The 23970-nt window shown below is 31.5% G+C and overlaps 9 protein-coding genes across 25 annotated transcripts; 6 read left to right on the forward strand and 3 right to left on the reverse strand.

Annotated features, from left to right (window-relative positions):
• Positions 1-11: 11 nt before the first annotated feature.
• LOC131668123 (ADP-ribosylation factor-related protein 1) lies at positions 12-1121 on the forward strand. The gene is made up of 5 exons (XM_058942008.1): positions 12-200; positions 271-441; positions 521-602; positions 682-853; positions 919-1121. Exons 1-5 carry the CDS (start codon positions 108-110, stop codon positions 1016-1018), a joined length of 618 nt encoding a protein of 205 aa, XP_058797991.1. The 5' UTR covers positions 12-107; the 3' UTR covers positions 1019-1121.
• A 481-nt stretch (positions 1122-1602) lies between these two features.
• Positions 1603-9434, forward strand: LOC131668105 (AP-1 complex subunit gamma-1). Of its 16 annotated transcripts, none has more exons than XM_058941976.1 (16): positions 2720-2840; positions 4435-4558; positions 4719-4780; positions 5279-5471; positions 5551-5697; positions 5774-6089; positions 6305-6322; positions 6801-7211; positions 7289-7519; positions 7597-7818; positions 7894-8021; positions 8145-8418; positions 8495-8759; positions 8883-9049; positions 9124-9216; positions 9295-9434. In XM_058941976.1, the coding sequence occupies exons 2-16, from the start codon at positions 4539-4541 to the stop codon at positions 9394-9396; spliced, it is 2649 nt and encodes an 882-aa protein (XP_058797959.1). In that variant the 5' UTR covers positions 2720-2840; positions 4435-4538; the 3' UTR covers positions 9397-9434. The 16 variants fall into 16 exon arrangements, with proteins under 16 accessions (XP_058797951.1, XP_058797953.1, XP_058797954.1 ...); XM_058941972.1 differs by lacking the exon at positions 2720-2840 and adding an exon at positions 2859-3018; XM_058941980.1 differs by lacking the exon at positions 2720-2840 and adding an exon at positions 2859-3018 and having other exon boundaries at positions 5288-5471.
• A 2007-nt stretch (positions 9435-11441) lies between these two features.
• LOC131668106 (COP9 signalosome complex subunit 5) lies at positions 11442-13053 on the reverse strand. The gene is made up of 4 exons (XM_058941984.1): positions 12636-13053; positions 12319-12553; positions 11979-12173; positions 11442-11894 (listed from the first exon to the last, which is right to left on the reverse strand). The coding sequence occupies exons 1-4, from the start codon at positions 12785-12787 to the stop codon at positions 11451-11453; spliced, it is 1026 nt and encodes a 341-aa protein (XP_058797967.1). The 5' UTR covers positions 12788-13053; the 3' UTR covers positions 11442-11450.
• Positions 13054-14889: 1836 nt separating this feature from the next.
• On the forward strand, positions 14890-16268 carry LOC131668053 (CDK-activating kinase assembly factor MAT1). Its single transcript, XM_058941887.1, has 2 exons — positions 14890-15339; positions 15432-16268. The coding sequence occupies exons 1-2, from the start codon at positions 15216-15218 to the stop codon at positions 16265-16267; spliced, it is 960 nt and encodes a 319-aa protein (XP_058797870.1). The 5' UTR covers positions 14890-15215; the 3' UTR covers position 16268.
• Positions 16269-16292: 24 nt separating this feature from the next.
• Positions 16293-17695, reverse strand: LOC131668054 (DNA-binding protein RFXANK-like). Of its 2 annotated transcripts, none has more exons than XM_058941889.1 (5): positions 17441-17695; positions 17193-17295; positions 16873-17093; positions 16579-16726; positions 16293-16509 (listed from the first exon to the last, which is right to left on the reverse strand). In XM_058941889.1, exons 1-5 carry the CDS (start codon positions 17675-17677, stop codon positions 16439-16441), a joined length of 780 nt encoding a protein of 259 aa, XP_058797872.1. In that variant the 5' UTR covers positions 17678-17695; the 3' UTR covers positions 16293-16438. The 2 variants fall into 2 exon arrangements, with proteins under 2 accessions (XP_058797872.1, XP_058797871.1); XM_058941888.1 differs by having other exon boundaries at positions 17163-17295.
• Positions 17696-17827: 132 nt separating this feature from the next.
• On the forward strand, positions 17828-18860 carry LOC131668058 (biogenesis of lysosome-related organelles complex 1 subunit 5). The gene is made up of 4 exons (XM_058941892.1): positions 17828-17904; positions 18049-18131; positions 18429-18617; positions 18693-18860. The coding sequence occupies exons 1-4, from the start codon at positions 17886-17888 to the stop codon at positions 18858-18860; spliced, it is 459 nt and encodes a 152-aa protein (XP_058797875.1). The 5' UTR covers positions 17828-17885.
• Positions 18861-18882: 22 nt separating this feature from the next.
• Positions 18883-19762, forward strand: LOC131668055 (transmembrane protein 199). Its single transcript, XM_058941890.1, has 2 exons — positions 18883-19291; positions 19407-19762. The coding sequence occupies exons 1-2, from the start codon at positions 18883-18885 to the stop codon at positions 19655-19657; spliced, it is 660 nt and encodes a 219-aa protein (XP_058797873.1). The 3' UTR covers positions 19658-19762.
• A 39-nt stretch (positions 19763-19801) lies between these two features.
• On the reverse strand, positions 19802-20984 carry LOC131668056 (chromatin accessibility complex 16kD protein). Its single transcript, XM_058941891.1, has 3 exons — positions 20797-20984; positions 20415-20632; positions 19802-20336 (listed from the first exon to the last, which is right to left on the reverse strand). The coding sequence occupies exons 2-3, from the start codon at positions 20553-20555 to the stop codon at positions 19971-19973; spliced, it is 507 nt and encodes a 168-aa protein (XP_058797874.1). The 5' UTR covers positions 20556-20632; positions 20797-20984; the 3' UTR covers positions 19802-19970.
• Positions 20985-21421: 437 nt separating this feature from the next.
• Positions 21422-23294, forward strand: LOC131668115 (cell division cycle-associated protein 7-like). The gene is made up of 3 exons (XM_058941998.1): positions 21422-21646; positions 21731-22429; positions 22604-23294. Exons 1-3 carry the CDS (start codon positions 21584-21586, stop codon positions 22757-22759), a joined length of 918 nt encoding a protein of 305 aa, XP_058797981.1. The 5' UTR covers positions 21422-21583; the 3' UTR covers positions 22760-23294.
• The last annotated feature ends 676 nt before the right edge of the window (positions 23295-23970 follow it).

Below are 23970 nucleotides of genomic sequence, written 5' to 3' on the forward strand. Positions count from 1 at the left end.
CTAAATTTTTACACGGCCCCAAATTGTCAGTCTGGTTGTCAATAGATCTGATGAATCCATAGTTTTTCGGAGATGATTTTAAGCAATTCGATAATTTCATATCTATAATGTACACTTTATTAAGTGGATTGTACAAGTATTTAGTCCAGAAAGATGAGTATTTTATACTTATACTAGGATTAGATAATGCTGGAAAAACGGTAAATTTTGCAAAAACGTATGATTTAACCTCGTTATTTATATTTTTTATTTGTGATTATTAAATTTTAGACCTACTTAGAAGCAGCTAAAACTAAATTCACAAAAAATTATAAGGGAATGAATCCCAGCAAAATAACTACCACTGTAGGATTAAATATTGGAAAAATTGACATAGCTAATGTGAGACTTAATTTTTGGGATCTTGGTGGCCAAGAAGAATTACAGTCCCTGTGGGACAAGGTATATTGAATTTTAATATTGTTAGATTTTGATTTCATTTTAAAAATATCTCATTAATTAATTTTCGATGATTTGATAGTATTATGCTGAATCACATGCAGTTATTTACATTGTTGATTCATCAGACAGAGATAGAATACCTGTTTCAAAAGAGACTTTTGGTTTGTATCAAACATTGGAAAGAACTGTTGGAACAAATTTTGTAAAACTGTTTCATTTACTAAACTGATGCAATTTCAGATAGAGTTATTTCATCAGAGCATTTGCAAGGAGTTCCATTATTAGTATTAGCTAACAAACAAGATATTCCTGATTGCATGGGTGTGCGAGAGGTAAAGCCAATATTCAATCAAAATGCTCATTTAATTGGAAGAAGAGATTGTATGGTTATGCCTGTTTCTGCAATTAATGGGTAAGGGTTTGTATTTTGTTTGTTTGTAGTGTTTTCCAAGCTAACTATTTATTTTTACGCTATAGTGAAGGAGTAGATGAAGGGATTCATTGGTTAGTTGATTGCATCAAAAGAAATAGTGAAATACGGCCTCCTCGAAATCAGGACAATAATTGCTTAACATGAAAATCATTTTGCATTCCATTACTAATTAATTGCATAGTCTATAAGGTTCACTGTATTTTTTACTTATTATAGAGATATATTTGTACCTAAAATACAATTTGTTGTGTTTTATACAGTTTGAAAGTTATTATTATTTAGTTGAAATCTTCAATTTGATAATTTCTTAAATCTAAACTACATACAAATTATTTTTCATTTCAACCAGTTTTCAATAAACTTAGTCATTACATCAATTAACGATTAATCAATATTCACTAACTATCTTCAAGTATCAGCAATAATTGTATAATTTGTTTTACAAATAATATATATGATTGATGAATCTGTCATCTAACAGTTGTAAAAATCTAAAATTAAAATAAGCATTAGAGAAGGCAGCATCAGGTTGGTATCAAAAAGCTATATAGTACACAATTGCTGATAGCACAGCGTGTATTGAGATAAGAGATAAGCTGTGGCTCCTCCTGCTTGGCTTTCTATTATATTAGTGATAATTGATAAAAGGTGTTGTATGCCACCTTTATGCAGTGATACACCAACTGTACGAGGTAGACGTTATTTTTTGTGTGTAAAACTTGTCTAGATTTTGCTTGCATTCACGTATTATGTGGCCTTATTATGAAAACGACGATTGGAGCATTCTTCCACCTGAGCTCAATAGACGGTAAGGCGTATAATCTATTTTTTAAAATACCGATAAAATTGGAGAAACATCAGCATTTATCATTAACATGGCTGATCACCGAAAACAATGGAACTATATATATCTCATGCTTTTGCTCTTTTATGCAATTTTGAGCAAAGAGTAACGTAATTCTTATTTCACTTGGCAGTGACGTGTTTATTTATGCTTATTAAATTTATGCAATGATGAAGTTTTAAACGTTTATGCAACCAGAGAAAGTTAGTAAGTGCCTAGCTCTATTGCTTGACATTTCAAACAAAATAAATAAATAAGATATATATAAAAGCTATCTATACAAGTCTGAATTGACTTAATGTGGTTTCTCATAGTGTTACGCGTCTGTAATCTGAATCACATGCAGGCTTTCAAAAATCATCGTTATATTAAATAAATGAAAATATGAAGATTATAAATGACGTATGAATTAGTCATGCTCGACTTCGTTTTGATAAGTCCTTCCGGTGATACGCAAAAATAACATTAACATATTGATTCTGTACAGATTATTATTTGAACTTTAGCAATTTCGAACCAATTAATGTCTACTGAAAATTCCCTTTCATTATTCGATATTTGTTACTGTTAAAATGCAAAATCTGACCAAGCTTCCTAAACAAAAAGCATAACAATATATGTAGTTCATGAAATATCATGAATACGTATGTATTCGAATGGAAATGGATTATTGTACGAGGATTTAAACTTGCTTTGCAAAGATATTTATTTATCTTTCTGCAATAGCGAATGTGATTACGATAATAGCGAAAGGGTCATTCGGATTTTCCCGCGACAGTTGCCGGCGCCACGTCCGTAAAAAAAGGCGAGCCGTGTGGCGGCGGCAACGTTGCATGCGCGAGTGTCCAGCACTGCCCCTGCATCTTAGGGTCTGTCTCCATAGGGCCTGCCTGAGTCCGTCCGAGCCGGCCGAGATTTTTTATGGGCACGCCATCTCTATAATTTCGTATCCAATGGCGAGTTTCATAGTGAATGGCTGCCTTTACATAAACGAGCCCGATCGGACGCAGCCAATACGAGAAACGCATGAACACGAAATTATAGAGATGGCGTGCCCATAAAAAATCTCGGCCGGCTCGGACGGACTCAGGCAGGCCCTATGGAGACAGACCCTTACAGCGAGTGAGTACAAGGCAAGAATGTAGTAGTATGGTGACATGTGTGTAAAATCAGGCAAGTAGTAGTGAGTGAAAGAGAGAAAGAGAGAGAGAGTGAGAAGTGTAGTCGTCGATGAGGCATTAGTCAGAGTGCGAGTGCCTCGTCTGTGGCACCGCCGCGGACGACGACAAACAGCCACCAGGTATTTGTTTAGCCACTGCCGGGTTTCCTATCACACTTTATCCCCACTCCAATACGCTCCGATTGATCAGGTCCCAATGATTCTCTATCGCCATTATAGTGTGACAAAGTTTAAAGGTACATAATGTGTATACTTGCGCTAGCTGTGGCCTGAAATCATCGTTTCTCCGACAATCGCGAGACGAGCGAATAAGTGTTCAAATATGTGTGCAAGAGTGCGTGTGCGTATGTGTGCGTTGGACATTTGCAGACGCGCCTGATGCGGTGAGGGCGCCAAACTCGCGGTAGTGCTGTTCGTCGACGTCGTCGAGGATCCGACGAAGGTGTGCGTACGAGACAGAAAGAGAGAAAGAGAGAGAGAGAGAGGGTCGGATAAGGTGTGCAGGTGGGCGCGTGCCAACGTGTGCATTCAGTAGCCCATACATTTTGATCGCCTCGCACGATAGCTATCTACTTTATTCTTCTTCTGCTTTTTTTTCTTTTGACCTCTCTTTATGGCTCGTTCCATTCTTGACTCGATATATTGTTGTGCAACTCGTCATTAAGCGTGGCACCCGCGACAGCTGTAAACCGGGGCTTTGGCTTTCGTTTTAGAGCACCTGCGCCTATCGATGACAAATGAGCTGTGACGATTGTGCGCGCAAGGGAGAGAAAAAGAGAGCGAGCGAACGACAGTTTATATTGACCTGCTACTGATGTACTGGTTTAAGCAGTTCATTTATTCATACATGGATTTATCTTTAGTTGAACAATGTGATTTTGCCTGTGTGAGTGCTGAAAGCGAATAGAATGAAAATTGATATGGTTGTTATTATGCTATTAGTGAACTATCAATGATGCGTTAGGTTGGCCACTAGTATGGAATAATTTATTCTCTATTAATATTCATAGATAATTAATTAATAAATAGATAGAGCTTTTTTTCTCAAATAGATGTCATGATTTACTGTAATTAATTTGATATTTGTCCATTGAATTTTTGATCACATTTGATAACATGGTCGATGCAGATTAAAATATTAAAATATGATGCATTGTTTTAAAATCACCTTGAAGTCTCTTACAAAACATTTCCAAAGTTGACAGATTTATTTATTTTGCAGATTTTAACATAGAAGAATTGTACAAATAGGTCTAGTAGAGGTACTTAAGCACTGATGTGTTGCCATCTTTTATGATTGAATCTTTTTTCCGCTATGAGTGATTGGTTTTATTGAATGTGTACATGTATAGTTACAGTTCTCTGTGAAACCTAATTGTAACAATCCATTTGTTGGAATGTCTTGTCGTGCTTTGTAGTTCAAAATCAAAGTACTTTAAATGTAAAAATACAAAAATAATAAGAGATTGATACTAATATAACTCATTTAAAGTACAATTATCACTTTACACATTGCCATTGGTATATGTCTAACAGGGTGAGAAGAGCTTAGCAGTTTTCTGTCCAGTAACTAACTGCAAGTCATATTTTGTTTGTGTTTGCAACAACAGTCTGCAGCGACCAAAAATATTAAGATAAAAATGAACGCCTCAGAACACGGGTAAATTATGCTTTTGATTTAATTGTTAAAACATGGAATTTGCTCCATTTGAATAAAGCAATCATTGCGTCATTGCCAAGTGTACAATAATAGCAGATTGGAGTTTTTTTAGTTTTAAGTGTGTATATAATCCAGCATGGGTATGTTGTACTTATTTCAGGTTTAATCCAGCGTTTAACATGGCCTCTATCAAACAAGCGATCAATGAGGCAGTGGAGAGAGGTAGGTTTTTTTTTTGACGACAACCTTCGACAATTTGTACTTTTCTTTTGTACCACTTAGTTATAGCACTATTTTTTTTTATAATCATTTGCACGGCTTTCAATTGTTTCTAAGCAATTGTTGATTTCTGTCTTTAATTTGTTAAAAATATTTTTGAAAATAAAATTTTACAGAATTCATTTAAAATTAATTCTTTATAACAATTATGTAGTCTCCAAATTGTCATAAAGATAAAAGGAAGCTTGTAAGCTCATCTATTGACTTTTTTTTCAATTGTTGAATAATTTCAGATCAAAACAAAGTCATGATATAAATAACATATGTTAATGCAAAACATGCAAAATATTAATGTATTTCATTTTTAAATTAAAACTTGTAAAGAAATCATTTGGTTCGAAAAACAATGTCATTACCATAACTCTTTCAAAATGCCATGCACCTAACACAACGCTCTCATCTAACCACACTGTGCACTGATAACATATTGTTAATTCCAAGTTTCAACAGTGAGAATGCCGGCACCAACACGTTTACGGGATCTCATACGGCAAATTAGAGCGGCTCGAACTGCTGCCGAAGAAAGAACGGTTGTCAACAAAGAATGCGCGTACATTCGTTCCACATTTAGAGAGGAAGACAGCGTTTGGAGATGTCGCAACATTGCTAAACTCTTGTATATTCATATGTTAGGGTACATAGATCATTTAATTAATTTTTTTCACACGATCGTTATTGTTCAATAATAGTTATTTTATTCGTAACGGTTACAGATATCCAGCACATTTTGGTCAGCTAGAATGTTTGAAATTGATTGCCTCACCAAGGTTTACAGACAAACGCATTGGATATCTCGGAGCAATGCTTCTTCTCGATGAAAGACAAGATGTTCATTTGTTGATCACAAACTGTTTGAAAAAGTAAATTAACATTGACGTCACATGTGCGAAAATGAATTACAATTTTATTAAATCAAAATTTTAATGGTTTACACAGTGACCTGAATAGTTCTACACAATTCGTGATTGGTTTAGCTTTGTGTACTCTTGGTGCAATAGCTTCTCCAGAAATGGCACGAGATCTTGCGGCTGAAGTCGAAAGATTGATGAAGTCGCCAAACGCATATATCAGGAAAAAGGCTGCGCTTTGTGCTTTTCGAATAATCAGGCGAGTTCCAGAATTGATGGAAATGTTTTTGCCAGCCACGAGAAGTCTACTCACTGAGAAGAATCATGGCGTACTTATAACTGGAGTTACGTTAATCACAGAAATGTGTGAGAACAGCGTGGATACACTGAATCATTTTAAGAAGGTGGGTTTGTAGCAATTTTAGCTGCTTCACTCTATAGATGAATTTTTTTGTCTGTGTAATGCGCAAAATTAGATAAATTAGATGTATTCGCTCTTGAAAATTAGTAATGTCTTGTATTAAATATGGTTCATTTTTTATCGATGCAAGACATTTGTTTATTATTTTTTTGGTTTATACATTTTCAAAACTATAAAATATGGTTTTGTCTTATTTAGGAATGCGGCCATCGAGAGGTAATTGCGAAATGCTAAGTGTTTATTGCATGACTCGCTTGGCGTGACGATGTATCGGCTTTGCATTTTATATCTTTATAAGTTTGTTAAAATCTATTACTTCATTGATCACAATACTGTTTCTACGTCGTCATTCTTAACATAATTCAATTGTTATAACAAACATATACGTTGAACAGTTCGTTCTAATTTTTAAAATAATTTGATATAACTTCGTTATAAATTCAATTAAAAATTCATTAAAATGAAGTGCACGTTAATCAGGCATATTTACACGGAATTCTTTTCAATTATTCAATATCTACCTACCAGCGCTAATAATCAACTTCAATTGCAAAAATTGTTTGTAAAATTCATCGCCATACCGTGCAAAATTAATGTTCACAGGCGTTTTCTTTTTTATTGCACTATATGTAATCCCGATGATGAATATGTTAGAAATATAAAAATCAACGTATTTTTATTTTTTCCTTTACAGATAGTGCCAAATCTTGTCAGAATCCTGAAGAATTTGATACTTGCCGGTTACTCTCCGGAACACGATGTTTCTGGCGTGTCAGATCCATTTTTGCAAGTGAAAATTCTGCGTCTCTTGCGAATTTTGGGCCACAATGATGTTGACGCCTCTGAAGCAATGAACGACATTCTCGCCCAAGTTGCTACAAACACGGAGACAAGTAAAAACGTTGGCAATACCATTTTATACGAAACTGTTCTGTCCATAATGGATATCAAGTCCGAGAGTGGCTTGAGAGTATTAGCTGTCAACATATTGGGTAGATTTTTGTTGAATAATGACAAAAACATTCGCTATGTTGCTTTGAATACGCTATTAAAGACGGTTTATGTCGATACTAGTGCTGTGCAGAGGCATAGATCGACTATTTTGGTCAGTGTCTTTTATAAGTGAAATATAGTTTAATGACTGTAAAAAAATTATTCTTAATGGTAATTATTTTATTTTAGGAGTGTTTAAAAGATCCAGATGTGTCGATAAGACGTCGAGCAATGGAGCTGAGCTTTGCTCTTGTCAATTCAAATAATATTAGAAATATGATGAAAGAGCTGTTACTATTTCTAGAGCGAGCAGATCCAGAGTTCAAAGCTCAATGTAGCAGTAATATCGTTATGTCCGCGGAACGATTTGCCCCTAATAAACGATGGCATCTCGAGACACTTTTCAAAGTTTTAATTGCTGTAAGTAGGGTACTTTTTTTTATGAAACCTTTTAGCTTTCAGTATATAATTTATAAGATTTCTTTTATTTTGCACAGGCTGGAAATTACGTTAGAGATGATGTTGTAGCTTGCACCATACAACTTATTTCCGAGACTCAGTCTCAACAAGCATATGCCGTTAGTGCTTTGTGGCGAGCATTAGAAAAAGATACGTCCGATAAGCAGCCTCTAACGCAAGTTGCTACGTGGTGTATAGGCGAGTATGGTGATTTGCTTTTATATGGGCCACATCCCGAAGATGCTGATGCACCGGTCGACGTAAGTGTATAACTGTTGGTTTAATAAATTAAGAAGTAATTTGAGAGTTACAACGTGCTTTTTTTATTCTCGTAGTTGACCGAAGAGGACGTTATTGATGTGTATCAAAAATTGCTTTGGAGTCCTCAAAATACAATTGTAACAAAGCAATACACGTTGCTGTCTCTAATGAAACTTAGTACACGATTCCAAAAAGGAAACGAGTAAGTCGAATAGTGATAAAAATGCCATTGCACACACATTCATTTGAAGCACCACTGTCACTAATGCTTTATCGTGTGTAAATGCATTTTTATATCCTATCTCTATAGTAACGTTTTTTGCAGTACGCTACCTCCATTTTTCAGGAAAATCCGTCAAATTGTCGACACATTTGGTAGCAATTTGAACATTGAATTACAACAACGAGGAATCGAATTTTCGCAATTATTTAGAAAATATGAACACATGAGACCTGCATTGTTAGAGCGAATGCCTCCAATGGAAACAGCGAGACCACAGGCTAATGGGATTATTGGTATGGTTAATGGAGAGCCGGAGTCTGTAGAGGAGAAGCCTTCATATAGCGAACCTGTAAATACTGCACCCTCATCTGATTCAGTACGCTCTTTATTATTACTTGAAAAATCCACAATTGTTTTATAGTTAATTAACTTGATTTTTCTAATTTTTGTAGAGTGCTCTTTTGGATTTACTTGGTAGTAGTGATTTAAGCTCGCCAGTTTCAACTGCGCCTGCTAGCAATATATCTGTTACTTCGACACCTATTACGAATAATAATGATCTGCTAGACTTGCTAGGAGGTTTAGACTTATCCACACCTACCCCAACGCCAACAGTACCTCAACAGCAGTCACCACAACGGATTTTCAGTCCCACAAGTACCTCTAATTATCTAGTAGATGGTTTATTAAACTCTTCGTCTATGCCAATACAAAGTGGTAAAATTCAACAAAATATTTACATTCTTCATCTCGCATCGATATATATATATATATATATATATATATATATATATATATATATATATATATTTAGATCATTTGTCATTGGTATTATTCCAGTTCCAGAGGCACCCAGTATGATCGTTTATGATAAGCAAGGTTTGAAAATTACGTTTAGATTAGAAAGACCAATGGACAATCCAGACTTGTTAGTAATAAATATGGTTGCTAATAATTCAGGATTGATGGAAATCACAGATTTCTTATTGCAAGCTGCTGTTCAAAAGGTACGAAAAGAAAAAATATTTCGCTATATGCATTTGAATCTTAAAACTTGATGTAATATTTCAAAATTTATCAGACATTCCAATTAACAATGTTATCGCCGTCGAGCACTTTACTTCCTTCTTCCGGACAAATTACTCAAGTATTGAAAGTTAATAACATAAATAGGGTAAGTTACTCTTCTAATTATTTGAAATTGCAACTTGTAGAAAATAAATGTAATATAATTTTTATTTTTTAATTGTAGGGAGCGTTAAAAATGCGCCTTCGTATATCGTATAAAGGACCGACTGGAGTCGTCCTCGAACAAGTTGACGTGAACAATTTTCCCCAAATAACGGTGCAGTGACAACTCGTCATGCCGAAGCCAATTGTATATATGCCTGCCTAAGAATTTAAGCGTGTCTTGTATAGACTGAAGAAAAAAGTAAATATACCAATCTCGCAATTACGTCGCTGCCAGGAACACGATGCCACCATAAAGTTCGACAAAGACGAAAGCGTGCAAGATGATTCTAGTGTATAAAAAAACAAAGAACATGAAATAAATTGATTGATTCTTTGCAGTCTCTTCGCGTCGATCAGGCTCAAAGTAATCGGACTTATATGTATATTTTAAAAGGTTTATTCAAATACCGTGGATACTGTAGTCGTTTCATTTTTTACTTTGTAATTAACGATATTGTGAAAAAAAAACAAAACAAGACTATAAGTGTACATATTAGCTAGAAAAGCGTTCGCGCGAAGACGATCGCAAGACTTGACAGAACATAAAAACATGAACTATTCTTTTTACTGTTTTCTTACGTGAATCGTATACAACATCTTGAGAACGCTCCATGCTTTCGCGTAAGCTTTCTTAACAATTGTTTAACTTCCTTTCTTTTTTTTTATATATATGTTGTATTTTTTTGCGTTTGTGAAACAACTACGCTCTGCTATATATTGATGGAACGAAAAATTCGATAGGATTCATTGGAATGCGAATAAGTGTTTTTTAAAAATGAAAATGCTGGAGAAATGAGTAGCGTTTATATATATTTTTGAATACGTTATAATTTGTCGAACATTGGAGAGCTGTTTACTATTTAGAGTCTATCTTGTTTGCTGTAGTACAGCGTCCGTGTTGGCCCATTTAGCGATTCTGTATTTAGTGTGTGAATTGCATATTGTGATAAGTTATATGCGCGAGATTGCTGTTATTTACAAGCATGTGAATTGTGTACAAAAGTGAACGTTGGCCAGGGATTAAATTTTCATTTTTGTTAACCACATGGTGCTACAGAAAAACGTATTGTTTACTACGATGCAAGATCGATTAGAAAAGCGTAATTATTTCTTTTACAAATTGTTGCAATACATTATGAGTGAAAAAAAATTTTTCGAAAACACCACTTATCCAGTTATAAAAGCAATTGCACTTAGCATGAGTACTTTAACGAAAAAAATAGTAATCAATTTATACATATCTAAATTTCGTTTTGGAATTAAACTATGCTTTGTTTTCGATTACAAGAAAATATTTAGTATCTGAGCTACGTACACTGTGATAAAATATGGTACAGAGACAATATGAATGATGCTGATAACTATACTAATGTATATTACTCCTGCTGTAACATTTCCTTTTCGCTAATTATATTAATTTGATGCTTTTCCTGCATACCATATATTATTCTTTGAGATTGCCTTGTACTTAAAATGTAATGTTATAAAGGTTATGCAAATGTTTAATTCTTACCTAAAAAATGAGCGGATAAAAAATAAAAAACTTTGTTTTGAATAGTTATTACAAATGATTGTTTTATTTATTGTATTTTACGTAAATTAATATCATTTAAAGGCCAAGAGTATGATAGAAATTGTCATTATAATGTTTTAGCTCCGTCCTTGTATAGTACGAGGGATTAGATGGTTATGTGTGTGTGTGTGAAACAGAAAAACCATTGACGAGGTAAAAATGCAAGTATTTTGAGGCCTTCACTTTCAATATGTATAATCAGAAACAGCTTTCCAACGTTGAAAAATAACTCCGCCTACTTGTTCTTCACTAATTGTGTTTTATAAATATATAAATATATTTACGTAAATCGATAATGAAAATGATTAATGATACAGAAGCTGTATATAATTTTTAGTGAGTCAACGTGTGAAAATAAAGTGTATTTTTATTCCACTAATGGGTCTCATTCATTTGAAAATTATTTTTATTACCTAGTTCTCAAAGATACATCAAACTACGACGTATTATTGTCGAAAAAAAAAATTAAATAATAATAACATCCAATAACAATAAATATTTATCGGCGTATTTACTTTGAAGTGCAATAGATGACATTTAGCAAAAGTTTTTCTTCCTTATTAAAATAGAAACTTATCTTTTAATGAAAAAATTACAAAAGCTTAGTGCTCCATACTCCTTTCTCCAACTTGATTGAAAAGTCTGTCTTTTATAATTTGAGCCATTAATCCATGAATCACTTCAATCGTGGTTTTGCTGCTATCTCTAGTAGCTTTGACTAATTTATCCACAGTCCTAGTATCGTGGGGTTCTGCTCCTCCGAAAACAAAACCACGTCCTAAGGCTTGTTCAGATTGTTCCAGTTTATCAGATAAGTCAAAGATCTGTCCTGTTGTGTAGTCAGTATTAGTTAACAAGCTGGATGAGCTCAATGTATTGACCCAGTACTTGTTCCATAAGGAATCCAATAACCTTCTATCTAATGATGACTTGAAATATGTTACTTCCAGTGAATAGTACTGTTTGCAATGTACACCAAAGTCTTCAATTTTGTTCAATGGTATTGTTTGATATTCTGATGGCTCTTCATTTGCTGGTTTATATCCCTATTAGAAAATGATGTATTTCGATGAAATGCACATTTTAAAAACAGATACATTGAAAAATATTGTTGCTAAAATCAAATGAACCTTTGGATATGTTCTAAAAGCACCTAAACAAACTTTTCCAGCTGATATTGTTCTTACAGGATCAATAACAATAGCCACAAATGGTTCTTGGAAGTTTTGATTCAACATTTGTGTGGATACATCGATACCTGAGAGCCAACATCCATAACCAGGATGGCTGTGATACCAACCAATAGCATTTTCTTGACGACCAACCTGAAAAAGAAAGAAAGAAAGAGATAGAGAACAAGAGAGAAAGAAAGTGAAAGAGACAGAAAGTGAAAGAGAGAGGAGAAAGAAGTAGGCATACAATATAAATTTAATATAAACTGGCATTCACTTCAAAAATATAAAATCATACTTGTTTAGCAGCATCAATGTATGCTGTCATGTATTCATATGCCTGAGCTTGTGCATTAACTCTAGTTTCTGTTCCTTCCACAGGTAGAGCAAAAGAATCCATCACAATCATTGTATTTGCAGTTACTTTGCCAAGAAGAAGTCCCATGACCTCGAGTGATCCACCAGATCGGGCATGCATAACCATTTTTAATAGAGCTAGTGCAGAGATTTTGATATCTTTGAAAAAATGTGGACTGAAATAATCGATGAAATATTAAAGGGACTTGTGGTGAGGAGTCATTAATGTTTCAAAATAACAATTTGAAATATTCTTACTCTTTTTCCCATGGTTTAGCAGCAAGAATGTCTTGTTGTTCTTTTCTATCATATCTATAAATCTCATCAATAGTGCTGATTGTTTCAACATTATTAGCCATTTCCCATGTTTTCTGTGCAGTAGAATTCTGATCGTTAGAAAAACCTGACATTGCTGCAATTTACGATGTTTTCTTATTAACCTCACAATTTGAGTCAATCACTTATTGAAAAATGTTCACGTTGCTGATTTGTTTTACTAATTTATAAATATAGCGTAAATATAACGTTGATTTATCGTTCTTTATAAATAAACTAAACTATTTATAAATAATGTAACCTAAAGTTAAACCGATTGTGTTAATACAGAAAACAGTAGAAAACGGGAAACAATGGAATGTCAGATGGGCATGGGAGTTGCGCAAATTCAGTGCCGTCAGTTCCATATTAGATAGCCCACCGCCATCTATAGTAAAGGAAAGGAAAGTAAAATCAATTCAATAATCAAATTCCATAGTTGATTCAAATTTTAACACTGTGATTAGCAACCGATGCGAAGCCAGCCCGTCACAAATAACATTTTAGAAAAAAAAATGATCACATCTCACGTATGTCTAATTGTACTTCTCGAAAAAATAATTATTTGTTATTGTACCATTATATTTCTCATAAAAAATAAGAAATATCCTTATCGATATTTCACCTCCTATTTATTCACATAAAAGACATAATTAAGCAAAAATAAATTCACAGAAAAATTGTACCTTCTGTAGTCTAAATTGTACCATCAGTACAATTCTATAAATTTGTTTCTAAACGAAATAATAGGACAATTACAAATTACCACTATTTGTTACATCTTACAAGGATGTCATCCGGAAATGCACTTTGCGCAGGCGTAGAGCTTTAAACAGCGGAAAAATTTTGAAACCAACAATATTACATACATAAATTTATATAAATTCAATTGATGATTTAGTATAGAAATAATTTAACTTGTCAGACAAAATAATTTTCTTTCATCTAGCTAATTATTTTTATATTATAAACCTCGAAAATCATTGACAAAGAGAACGATAACAGCTGCCCCGATTTGATTTCATGCTAATGCTTACTTTATCCAGATATAGCAATTTAAGGACAACTGTACCTCATTCATCGAACATCCGACTTAATTGTACCGCAATTAGTTTTTCAAACAATTAATTTGTTGCTTACTATTTATCGATTATTAATGAAGAATTTTCGATGCAGATTCGAGGTTAGGTACACCCAACGTGAATTGAATCGCGACCCCCCCAGTTAGGAGGACTGTGAAGATGGCCCCCGGGTTTTTATGGGAAATTGCTAGCGAAAATGGGAAAACGGCATTAATTCTGCTAATTGTCCCTGATACTCGTAGTAATTTCCCATTTTCGATTAGTCAACGGGAAATGGGTGAAAATTGGCATTTTCTCCTGACACCGGAAGTGGCCTCTTTCTTCTTATTTTCTATACTTCAATAAGTACTTTAATATATTGAAGTATTTCTATAATATGCTACAATGGATTATTACTTTATATTGTTAAGAAGAATGGAAGTAAAATTAAGTTCGTTATTAAATAATTCAACAAATATAAAACTAAGCTATAAGTTTTTGATCAATGATAGTTTTTTTTCAATTTTAACTAGTCAATTCAATTTTTTTATTACTTTGTTCAGAATTATGTTATTTTATATAGTTAAAATATTAATTATAAAATTGGCATGTTGACAAACTTATAGAAAACCTTAGAAAAAATTATTTATGTATATGTACATAAAATGTGAATGGGTAATTGAGTAGAATTTGAATTACTTATTATTATAATTACGCAATGTAGAACTCATATAGGGATATCTGGTGATTAGCAAACGTTTGACCTGTTTTATCGACTAACTGCCGCATATTACTAATTTTTACATTTTCCTCAATTTTGGATAGAATATCGACAAAAGGAAAATTGTTTCGTAATCCGGGAATAAGGAGCTATCATCCGCTATCGATATTATTTCTTTTTAAACAGGAGAAAAATGTTTAATGCATTTTGCGCGCTGTACGAACGCCCGATTTTTTTTCGCAATTTTCTTAAAAATGGAAAATCCGGAAATAAAATTTCAAGCGGAGACATAATCCGGAAAAAGGGAGAAAACGTTTTAGCTCATGAAAACTCAAAAATATGATTAACAAATTTTTTTGGGCGTCAGATTCACAAGTCTGCCTTGTGACAGATAATTAAGATAATATAGCAAACTTGTCAACTGTATACTTTTATTTCGTCTTTACCTTGCAACTTCACTTAGATTCACGCTGTTCTCATTATCATATCGTATAAAAAGTGTTTTATTAAAGAAAATAAATTATATAGTCATCATCAATGATAGAATAATAAAACATCGATTGTTAAAAAAATTATTCAAATGAAATTATTGTTATTATGTTCAGAGTCAAACTGTAAAGTTACAGTTAAACTAACCATTGAAATAACCTAAACAATGTCAAACTGTTTTGCTATTCAGTGATAATTAAAATCAACAAAAGAATTTTGATCTAAGCTGTGATATTAAACTTTCTCATAATCATGGAAGATCAAGCCTGTCCTCGTTGTAAAACAACAAAGTATCGAAATCCATCTCTCAAATTAATGGTAAATGTTTGTGGCCATACACTTTGTGAAAGTTGCGTTGATTTATTGTTCTTAAAAGGTTTGTTAATGAATATATTTGTTTTTGAGGTTGATTATTATTTACAATGCATTGAAACATGTTATCTTATTCATTATTTTTTTAACTTTTAGGCTCTGGTTCATGTCCAGAATGTCACACAGTATTAAGAAGAGTAAATTTTCGAATACAGTTGTATGAAGATTCTATGGTAGAAAAAGAAGTCAGTATTCGAAAGAGAGTTTTACGTGATTTTAATAAAAAAGAGGAAGACTTTGGAACGTCAAGAGAATATGATAATTATTTAGAGGAAATTGAAAACATTATTTTTAATCTTGTTAATAATATAGATATTATTGAAACAAATAAAAAAATAGAACAATACAAGAGAGAGAATAAAGAACAAATACTTAGAAATAAGTCAAAATTAGGTAAAAAAGAAAGTGAATTAGAAGAATTGATTGAGCTTGAAAAGATGCAACAAGAAGAAAGGAAGCTAGAGCTTGCTAAGGAAGAACTTGAATTGAAGAAGAAAAAGCTCAAAGAAAAAGAAGATCTAATCGATGAATTAATGTTTTCAGAGGGTGATGCAAGAAATATAGTCCAAACATTTGCTTCAGCTATCCAAGCTTCTAAAGATAATACCAAAGTAGCTCCTAAAGTTACAGGATTTAGTACTGGAATCAAATTTGGACAACAAGGAAATTCTAATTTTCTTCCAGTTCCGAAAATTGATGATGGCCCTGTATATAAGTATGTTCCTATTATACAGGAAATAGAAGGTCCTACTCCTCCTGCCAAGAGAGACCTTGTAAAAAAAGGATATATCACTTTTGTTCGTGCTGTAACTGACGCAGAAAAGGCTGGAGGTTTTGCTACTAACTATTCTTGTCTGAGAGCATTGCAAGAAGCAATGGCAGGTTTATATACTAATCCATCTAAAAAGTCAGAGGAAATTTCAATAGTTTAGTTATAAAAATAAAAACAATGTTTTTATATTATTAATTAATATTTATTGGAAGATTATTTAGAGATGAAAACAAATTGTTTATGAAAACAAGTCAAATATTTCTATAATGTGATAAAATTACTTAATTACATTCAACAATCTTTAAAATAGAACTATATACATTATTTGTATTTATTGTTGTGATTCTTCAGGTATTACATTTACAAGTTTTTGTAACAAATAATTGTCAATGACTGCTTTTGCTGAAACAAAACAGAACTAGACGAGTAAAATATTTTATATTGTTCTATTTAACAGATAAATATCAATACCTGTTGTGGAATTTTTAAGAATTGCAGCTTTATATGCACTAAGTCCATAGACATTTGTAGCTGTTAAATTTGCTCCTCTTGTTAAAAGCTCATGACATACATGAGGATGATCACCTTGAGCTCCATATATTAAAGGTGTATTCCCTTCCTAAACAATATTATTCTTTGATTTAAGTTTTATAAGCGATTTTTAATCGTATAATGTACACAAAAAATGTATAAATTGTATAAAAATTATTTTGATTATAAAATTTGAACTGGAAAGGAAATTCAACTATTTTTCATTATACTTACGTCTTCACTTGCATTAGGATCAGCACCATGATTTAATAACATTTTCACAACATCATGATGACCATAAGCTGCAGCAAAATGCAATGCAGACTGGCCATCAGATCCTCTGTAATCTTTATCTGCACCAGCTTTTAACAATAGCCTCACACTATTCAGTTGTCCATAGCCAGCTGCCCACATGAGTGCTGTCAAGCCATTTTCGTCTGGAATGTCAATTGATCCTGCAATCAATCATTAAATAAGTTATTATTTCTGAAAATGCTTTTTTATATAGAATATACTAAAATAACCTGAATTAATATTGTCTTCTGTAAGCTCACCCTGGCCAGCTAAAGTATAAAAAGTAACATTGCTACCATCCTTAGGTAACAGTATTTCAGTTTGTGTATTTCCTCTTTGTAAATTTGTTAATAATGTTGGAGGCTGAAATATTAAAAGTTTCATAAAATTTTATGTACAAAAGAAAAATATCATATTTAAAATTACTTTTACTATGAATAATAAAAAGTATATTTAAAGAATGTAAACAATAAATAAAAATTTTAATTCACACATTAAGTTTCACTACCTTATAAGGTTGAAATGCACTTGTTCGTGTATCATCTTGCCAAGCTCCAGGTGCCCATTGTTTTTTTTTATTGATAGGTTCTGATTTACCACTTGGAGCAGCAACATTTCCAGGCCTACATGGCCTAGGTCTAATACCAATGGGTGAACTTGTGGGTTTATCAGGTAATACTGCACATTTTGATCCCTTCGGACTTTCAGGCGGGTCTTCCATAAATTCATATTCTTCGTCTTTCATCGTAATTAATTATTAACTAATTCTTTAAAGCAAAACAATACGGAATAGTATCGTAATATTAAGTCTTCTTTAAAAATATAATCTAGAATTCAAATTCATTATGCACAAGTTTCTAAATTGGAATATTTAGAATCGTGTTGATCCTTCCCTTTCCAGTCTTTCCAATCAACAATGTCAAAACTGTAGTCATGTGTTTGGAATAACAAACATGGCGGCTGTGATAAAAGGTGCGGTAGTTCAGTAACTCGTTAATGATTTTAATATAATTTTAAACTTCGTTTTTTATATTAAATCGAAAAGTTACTCACTCAAACGATAATTTGATACATGTATTTTATTTTTTTTTACGTTTCTGTTCCCGTACAATACAGACGTTGGAGAAATATGGACTAGGTTGTTTGATCATCGACCGTTCATCCAGGGCGAAGTCACATTTTTTTTGCGAGAGTTCCAGGTTATTATATTTTTAACGTTTATATTGATTCAAAGGCAAAGATTGAAACATTTAAAATATTATTTTAAAAAACGGTAAAATAATAATTATTCTAATATTCGTTAGTAAATGTAAAACAAACACATCTATTTCTACTAAACACATTTTAAATAACTACATAAATTATCAATATTTATTGAATGATTTATTTTAGTTAATGGATATTAGTCAGAGATATTAAAAATATTTCACTGGACTTATCATAAAAATGTAAAACAAAAGAACCTGAAAGTATATATTTGTTTCTTTACCTTACAGGATAAAAGGAATAACAGAGAGGAATCTCGACTTCAAGAAGTTCTGCTCTACACAAAAGAACTTGAATACCATAAATTAGATTATACTGAAGAATTAGGTGATAATCATTTGCCAAGTTTAAAAGCAAATGTAGATGTTGCACTGATTATGTGCGATTGTGTTCTGCAAAAGGAAAATGAATTTGATAGTGTAAATATTATTAACAATTTGTAAATTAAGTTGATGGTATTCTACAAAGTTTGTATTTGTTGTATGTTGTTTCAGGAAAGCAAACTAAAAAAGAATAGAGAAATACGTAAATTAGAATGGGAAAAGTTTATAAATGATATGAGTGATAAATGTGTAAGAGTTGACGAAGAATTTCATAGCAAAGAAAAAGAGCTTGAAGAATTTTATGCAGATCTAGAAAAGAAGCTGCATTTAGTTCCTTAATTTTATCAAACACTGCCTGATAATGCCAATAGAAACTATTGAAGATCATCATATTAAAATAAAGCCTACTTCCAAGCTTATTGACTTTGTTAAGAAGATTAAAAGTAATAAGAGTACACCAGATAATATCATAGAACTGCAAAATACTGCAATAAATAAGCACAATTGCTGTCTTCTAACATTAAATGATATTAAGTGGATAAAATCATATATATCTGAATTTGATTCTGGTGAAAAAATTTGGATACATGAGCTTTTAGAAGGAGTTAATATCCAATTACCTAAACCAAAAGTGACACCAAGAAATCCTGAATTAGAAGCAAGAATAAAAAAATTACAAGCTCAACAAGATGCTAGAGACTACAAGGCTATGACTAAAAGTGTTGACTCTTTTAGGAAACATTTACCAGAAGATACTATTGCTTATCAAAGTAAGATTTCTAATTGCAAAAATAAATGTATTTAAAAATAATCTTAAACTGCATTTTTTCCAAGTAAATGCATTGTTTTAATAAATATAAATATTAATATGTATTATTTTTTTAGTGAAAATCATGAATTCACAACTTATTGCAGTTGCTCAGTTTGTATTTTCTGTGATAGCTGGCTTTGCATTTGGTTTCATTGGTCTTGAATTAATCATTGGCAACCTAGACTTTGGCTTTAGACTGCTACTTGGGATAATGTGTGCATTAATAATAGCACTTGCAGAAATTTACTTTTTAGCAAAAAAACTAAGTGAAGATTATGATGATATACCTTCTAGGCCAATATCTCAAAAGTTACATCAAGAATAAAATAATAGGTGTTGTAATATGCATGGTTTTTTGTAATATTCAATCTCTATGTAACATTTCTTTACCAAAACGATTTTATTTGAATAAAACATCTTTTTTTCACTATAAAAATATTCATTTTAATTGAATAAGAAATATTTCAATTCTTATTCAATGTTTATTTTTTAATACAAAATGTTCATTACTCAGTATTAGACAGCTTAAAAATAGAAGTTTAAATATTCAACTTATCTGATATTTTGTACATGTTTTAAACCTTAACACAAACATTCACATTAAAATATTTTTATTCAGACGTCCTTTTGAAACTAAATTATGTTTTAGCATCATCTTCACTTTCACTTCCACTACTTTCTTCTGAAGAATTATTGCCATTTTTTTTATCATTACTATCATGTGTACTATCAGATGAATTTCCATTTTCTGCTTTATCATCACTATCAGAGTTAGATTCACTATCTGATTGACTGTCACTGTCAGAATCAGAAGAAGTTTCTGCATTTCTTGCAGCCATCATTTCCTTGAATTGTCTAACTGTGATTTTTCTTGGCATTATTTCTCGTAAAAATTCTAATGTATCTGTTGTTTGAACTACTTCTGCTAAATGCTTATAATCTAAACTATTAGCCTTATTTGATTTTTTATGAGCTTCTTCAGATAAATAATGTATAAATAATTCCTATAAAGAGAAAAAATTAACAGTTTAATAGTTAACTTTATTATTCCTGATAAAAAAATATTTAAAAAAATGTTATACTGTTGCTTTTGCTACTAAAAAGAGACAGTCTTGACCAATGGCTTCCACCTGCGGTGAACTTTTCATAATTGTTTTAACCCTCGAAATTGGAAGTCTCAATTCTTTTAAGACTTTTGGTGGAGATAATTGTGAAGCAGTCATGTTGTTTTAATATTAATCAGAAAAATAAATAGTTTATAGCTATCGCTATAAATGTAACCTCTCAAACAATACTCTTCCTGAAATAATTTAATAGCAGCATTATGACAAGGGATAATTTGGGTATAGATAATAAAAGTATGATGAAAGTGACATACTTATTATTTCTTAAATGTTAATAATAACAACATGAAAAACATTGATAAATACAATATGTAAATTTAGGTAAACGTGCTCAACTTACTGTAATTTTATAAAACAACCGCTAATGCTGCTCAACTAAAAAGTCCGCAGATATAATATAATTAATTTTATTAAATTTATAAAAGAACAAAGATAAGTATTAAATTTGACTTTTTATATTTAAATATTTAATGAGCGTCTAACCCGGCGTCTCATATTTAGAGTATTGAGACTAAAAAACAGCTTGACCGCGGCTTAACTATTATAAACTGTTTGTACTCTGACATCCGGTACAAAAGAACATATATCTATTAAAAATAGAAATTATTAAATATATTTAGAATAATACATAATGGTAATTTTTAGTTAGTACTAAAATGCACTTTTTAAATATTTATATTTAACAATCAATGATTAGAATATTTTGATAAAAAGCATTAAATGAAAGAAGTAATGGAGTTTGATTTCCGTTATATTTGAACTAATTTAAAACAAATAATAAATTTTTCATACTTTTCATAATGATTTAATTAGTTCTAAATATTTCATTGATTTGGATATGACAATGAAGAAAGTTATTTAATAAATTTAATAATTAACAAATGTTTGTACGATTTTTCAGTAGTTTGAAAAATAAAGAATAACCGAACAGACTGTAGTTTGAAACACCTGCATACATGATCTTGATCAACGACTTTTGGCGGGATTCAGTTGCGGAGTTGTTATTTGTTTTGTTGTGTTGGCCTTGCAGCTCGTGCCGATTATTCAATTGTTGTTAAATTCATTTTTCATAGCCACGTAGAATTTAATAATTTTAGGAATCATTTTTTTATGTTTGTTTGATAACAATGAGTGATACTGAAGATTATGAAGCTCTTCGACAAAAGAATATTGCAGAGAGGAATGCGTTTGTAAGTTTATATAAACTTTTTTGTGCAACTGTAGTTGATTCGTTTTTATCGAATATTTCTTTAAAAAACACTTTTTCTCGGCAGTTAAAAGACTTTTTCAAAGAAATCAAAGAAGATACTGCAGAAATTCATAAGTTAGAGAGTCTCAGGTTAAACATAGTTGAAAAAGAAAATAAAACTCCACGTTCACCAAAAACAACAACGAGAAGACGTAGATCTCGTGTGAGTAGATCACCTACTTTTCAAGGTCCTAAAATACAACTGCAGAAAAAATATAACACTAGAAGTAAGAAACGGAAACTGGAAGGTGAAGGTATAGAAGAAAATGACGATGAGTTATATGATGATAAAGATATAATAGTTCCTAAAAAAAGTTCAAATATCAAAGTCATGTTTTCATGGGCTAGACCTTTACAGAGAGATATAGATCTTATGAAATTTGATGTGAGTGAAGAAGAGAACGATAGCGAAGAGTCAGATCAAGAGTTTTATATACCTCAGAAGAGGAGATCATATAAAGTGTCTAGAAGTACATATGATCCAAGTAGGATCCCATCGCCTGATGAAATTACACCTGCAATGTTGAAAAATATTGCTGATAGAGCTACTGGTAAAATTTATGATACAGTAAATGGTTCATCTTGTCACCAATGTCGACAAAAAACAAAAGATACTAAAACAGTATGTAGATCTGGTGAATGTATAGGAGTAAGAGGACAATTTTGTGGGCCATGTTTAAGAGGAAGATATGGAGAGTCTGCATATGAGGCCCTTCAAGATCCAGTAAGTATTTATTTATTATTTTTTATTTTCATCAACATTTCATTATAAACAGATATCACTTTTGTTAATAGTAGTAAATAATTGCTTCAGTCTAAACTTTTGAATCACTTTAATATTTAGCTTTTTATATTATTTAAAAAAAAATAATATTAAATAAATATATGTATGTTACAGCATTGGGTTTGTCCACCATGCAGAGGAATATGCAATTGCAGTTTTTGTAGAATAAGAAATGGTCAAAGACCTACAGGAATATTAGCACCTCTTGCAAAAGAAGAAGGATATAACTCAGTGAAAGATTACTTAGAAGCTCAAGACTATGAAGACTAGTGTTACATTTTTATGAAATTTTTTATATTTTTATACGAGATGATCTTATGAATGATTATTACATTGTATAGCTGTTAAGTATAGCAAGATTTAACCAATCAATTTGACATATAAATATCTATAGTATGAAATGTATTTAGCTTACAATCAAAGTTGCCATTTTTTATTGTGATATATTAATAAGTCGCTACATTGATTTTATTACAAATTCGTTAAAAGTTTTGATACTGCATGTTTGTAAGCTATAAAAGTTGGAGATATTTGAAATCATTTAATTGTTATAAGTCGAAATATATATTTTGGCTTTTATCAATTATTTGTATTTTGAAATGTTCTGACCTGTATAGTCGTTTTTTATATTAACATTTCAAATGATATTTTATACATGTGAATCAGTATACTTTACAAAACTTGAACTTACCACACTTATTTTCTATTATTTTGTCATCTAAATAAATTTTTGTGTGTGAAGGCAAATTCTTATTAGTTATAAACACTTTTTAAATCAGATTATAATTGTAAAAAGATAACGAATTTCAGGAAATAAAAAACTTTTATATACAATATTTTATGTGCATTTTAATTCACATATTTTATAATCGATTGATATTTTATTAGAACATTAAATTATTGGTACAAATACAAGTTTAATAATTTTTAATATTAACTTTTCATAAAAAATATTTATTCCTAATTAAAAAGCTAAAAATTTCTATTTATTTAATGGATAAAACTAAATCTAACAATTTTGAAAATGGCGAGTTAGGCCCTCGCCACATAGGCCCCGGTACGATATCTACGTATGAATGTGATACGGACGCAAATCGCAACTCTAGTAACATCACTAAAAATATCTAGTTCGATTATTTAGTACCAACACTACCGGTAGTGAGCAAAAGTAACTGTTGTTTAAAACTGTAGCGCCGAACGTACCACAATTTAATGTAACGCCTATCTAACCTTTACATTATTGCAGTCTATAAGGTGACAAATGATAGAGAATTGATAGACTTTCAACTACAATTAGTGGAATTAGGCGTTAATTTTATGGAAGTACTTGAATATATGAGAAGAAGAAGAAAATATATATAAATGATATGTATTAATCATCCCACAAGCTTTTTTTACATTAGCATACTCATCAATAAGCAATATTCATGAGAATTTGAAAAGTAAATTGTAGACTTGACATTTACGTAGCCTCAAAGAAT

Source organism: Phymastichus coffea, unplaced genomic scaffold (genome assembly GCF_024137745.1).
Source record: "Phymastichus coffea isolate CEN01 unplaced genomic scaffold, Cenicafe_Pcof_1.1 PCOF00074, whole genome shotgun sequence".
Classification (NCBI taxonomy): Eukaryota; Metazoa; Arthropoda; class Insecta; order Hymenoptera; family Eulophidae; genus Phymastichus; species Phymastichus coffea.